The following is a 3,656-nucleotide window of genomic DNA, read 5'->3' on the forward strand; positions in this document are numbered from 1 at the left end:
TCCCCTTCACACTCTCCTGCTCATTCTCCCTCACTTTCTCACTCTCTCTTATTCCCTCACTCCCTCTCGCACTTTCTCTAGCTCTCATTCTATTTTGCTCCCTTGATCTTTCTCACTCTCTCGCTCTCCTACTCCCTCTTGCTCTCTATACTCCTCTCCGCCCCCCCCTCTCCCTCCCTTCCACACTCTAAAAATCAGTGGATGGGGATTTAACAAAAAAGCCCAGTGGTGTAGCTCAGTGGTTGAGTGTTGATCCATGAACCATGAGGTCACAGGTTGGATTCCTGTGGGGGACATATGACCAGGTTGTGGCTCCATCCCCAATGGGGAGGGGGTGCAGGAGGCAGCCAATTTATGTTTCTCTCTATCCCATTCCTTTCCCTTTCTCTCTCTATAAAATAAAATAAAAACATTACAGTAATGGATGCACTCTACCTTACAGTATAATGTTTCTTTTTATTTATTTATTTTGCCTTGTCAGCTGGAAGAGCAACATGTAAAGTGAGTTAAATCATGCTACACTTTGTATTACAAATATTTCACTGTGAGTGGTCTGATATGTCACTCCCCTGTTCTGAATCTAGGACACAACTCCAGGGGTATTTAAGCTACATTGTCAAGTTGATGGCAGTTGTGTGAGTCAGGAGCATGGCACAGGAATGTACAACAGTTTGAAATAGGATAAAGAAAAAAATGAACAAAATGTCTCTAGACAGGATGGATAAAGACATTTTCTAGTCATCATAAATGGACTGCTAATGTTTAAGTGGAAATGTATAACCTAAAGCTAAACATACAAATTGGTAGTCTCACACCAAAAACAGCAAGTCAAAGATTACAAATGGTGCAGTACTATTATATAAAGTTCTAAGACGTACAAAACTAAACAATATACTGTTTAGGAATGCATACGTTATAATAATGTATAATATGCATATACATGTATACAGTTATATGCAGGAAACTGGTAAATACAGAGATCAGGACAGAGGTGTTCTTGAGCAGGAGGGTGGGGCTCCCAATAGTACAGATGATGCTCTGTCTTGGGCTGCATGGTGAGTGTTTCGTTTTTCATTTCATTATACCTTATAGTTTGTATGTAAGCTAAATATATTCTTTGACTATGATATATTTCCTATTAAAAATACATCCCCCAGCAATTTTTAAGTTAAGCTACATTCCCAGCACCCTGAAGAAGGAAGATTTTTTTAAAAAAAGTTCTTGTTGCTTTTCTTCTAGAGTTCATGTGGTAGTTAAGTTTAAGCAAGTCATTCTTTACTTGTGCTTTACCTTAAAGGCCAGTAGAAATACAAACTGTGGCAGCTTCCCGTTGGTGATTGTCAGGAAGTAGATTAAGTAGATAGATCATCTTTCTCACCTATGCCCTGTCTGTCCTTGTTCATTTCAGATATTGCTGTAGTGGACATGAGTGATATCTCCAGACAGCTTTCACTATTCTACCATCTCGGAATTCGAGAAAGCTTCAACATGACCAATAATGTGATCCTGTACTGTGATACCGATGTTGCCACTGCTCTTTCACTGAAGGTAAAGGACATGGCTCACCTTTCCTGAATACTTCATTTTGGGAAAGCAGTATTATATGTTTACTTGAAACAAATAAAGACTTGCTTGTACAACTTGATCCAAACCTATACATTAAAAAAATAATTGCTTGACTTAGATAATAATAAGAAGACATTTAACAGTTACCAAAATGGGCAGAAAGTTTTGGAATAGATATAGTGAGTATTTAATGTTATTTTCCCCTCAGTTTAAAGCAGAATAAAGCTGAAAACTTGTGTGTTTAGGCACAACTCAGTAATGATTGAGAACTTTTAAGTATACTTTGGCAAGTTTTATACAAATGCTTTTTTGGATAATATTCTTTGTTTGAATGTCTAAGGTGAGTTACTACAAAATTCAGCTAATTAATATTTTTTGAACATCTTAATGTTGGTCAGGCAATCTTGATCTCTGTTAAATCATTTGAGGAATAAAACATTAGTTTGTTGACAACAGTGTTACTCAACCTTGATTGTACTTCAGAGTCACTTGGAGGACTTGTAAATATCCCAGGTCCCAGGCCATACCCCAGACCAATAACATCACAGTCTTGAGGGAACATTTTTAACCTCCAAAATCTGCAACTAGGGTTGAAGACCAGTGCCAGTGCTTCAGAGTTAACTTTCATGGACATCATAATTTTCTGATAGCAAGTTGGACATTTTTGTGTTTCTTGAGATTTAATATTAACCAGCTTGTTCTGGGCTCTATAGTAATTTGGGATTATTTCTTGGTAGAAATTTCACCTTCTTCAGATGTATAACCTGTATGTGTTACATACCACATACACTTCACATAGGTGTGTGCTCTACTATAGCACAGAAATATGTTTTAAGAAGTCATTCATAAGACATTGAAAGAAAAAACTATTTTATTATTGTACTGTACATTGTAGAATAGTTTCCCAAAAGGCTGTAAACCAATCTAAATTACTTTAGATATTAATTTCTCCTTTTACTGATTTTCACTAAGGTAGTTATGCTTAGAAATATTTAGAATTAGAAAATATGAAAGGGCCCATTATTAAGTATATTTTTATGAGAAACATGAAATTAGTATATATTTTCCCCAATGTAATGCATTTTTTTTCTCAGCTGTGCTTCAGTGAATTTCTCTGGAAAGTCCTATGACCTAGATAAGTTTTAATTTTTAATGATATGGAATAATATTTTCTGAAATGAAAGTGGGTAGTCAGTTATATCTGATGCCAGAAGAAGCAATCTGCACTTGTCTCAGAAAATAGAAATCTCAGAATATGTAAAAACGTTTTAAGGGGCAGCTCTAATTGTGTTTTCTTTTTTGGGCAAATGTTGGCTTGCAGTGCATAAATGATCCAATCAAGGGCTGCATAAACATTATGCTAAGTTAACTGATTAAAATTGTTGTCATTGCATTTGAAAATTCCTAGACAACTATAGTGAAGGGTCAGGAATTCTACCAGTGACACCCCTTTCATAGGAAGGTTTTCTGTGGGAGTGGCAGCCTTCGCATGGATGAGTCAAGAAGTGTTTCAGACCTGAGGATACCACAGTGCTTCCCATGCACTTCCTCGCTGTCACTGACATTCCTCACTGGGAAGACAAGGAGTAGGGTATTCAGAGCCCCAAACTTGAATCTCAATCTCTCTTGGGACAAAAGCATTGCCATTGTTATATGAAAATTCTTATAATCATATATGTCCCCCCAGTAGTTCCAAAGCTAACCAATTATAAATTGTCCTTAGAATATGCCTTTTACAATTCTTAAAGGTTCATTTTATTTGAAGCTTTTTGCAGGGGAGGTTTCAACTGATTTACTCTGGATGATTGGTTGGGACAAAGTACTTGCTTATGGAAATTAACTGTTTTGGAAAAACACTGTATTCAGATCATCTTTTCTTTTTCGTTTCAGGATATGGTAACTCAGAAAAACACAGTAAGTATTATATTTTCATATTTTTTAATATATATTTTATTGGTTTTTCACAGAGAGGAAGGGAGAGAGATAGAAAGTTAGAAACATCGATCAGCTGCCTCCTGCACACTCCCCACTGGGGATGTGCCCGCAACCAAGGTACATGCCCTTGACCGGAATCGAACCTGGGACCCTTG

The 3,656-nt window shown here is 36.8% G+C and overlaps 1 protein-coding gene across 1 annotated transcript in view; it reads left to right on the forward strand.

Annotated features, from left to right (window-relative positions):
• The window catches only part of MAP3K15 (mitogen-activated protein kinase kinase kinase 15), a 76,250-nt gene that overhangs the window by 1,917 nt on the left and 70,677 nt on the right, over positions 1–3,656 (forward strand). The window contains exons 2-3 of the mRNA XM_006765134.2: positions 1,409–1,548; positions 3,457–3,480. Coding sequence (XP_006765197.1) covers positions 1,409–1,548; positions 3,457–3,480 — 164 coding nt within the window. The remainder of the gene's footprint in view (positions 1–1,408; positions 1,549–3,456; positions 3,481–3,656) is intronic.

The sequence above is a fragment of the Myotis davidii genome, unplaced genomic scaffold (assembly GCF_000327345.1).
Source record: "Myotis davidii unplaced genomic scaffold, ASM32734v1 scaffold161, whole genome shotgun sequence".
In the NCBI taxonomy this organism is placed as follows: Eukaryota; Metazoa; Chordata; class Mammalia; order Chiroptera; family Vespertilionidae; genus Myotis; species Myotis davidii.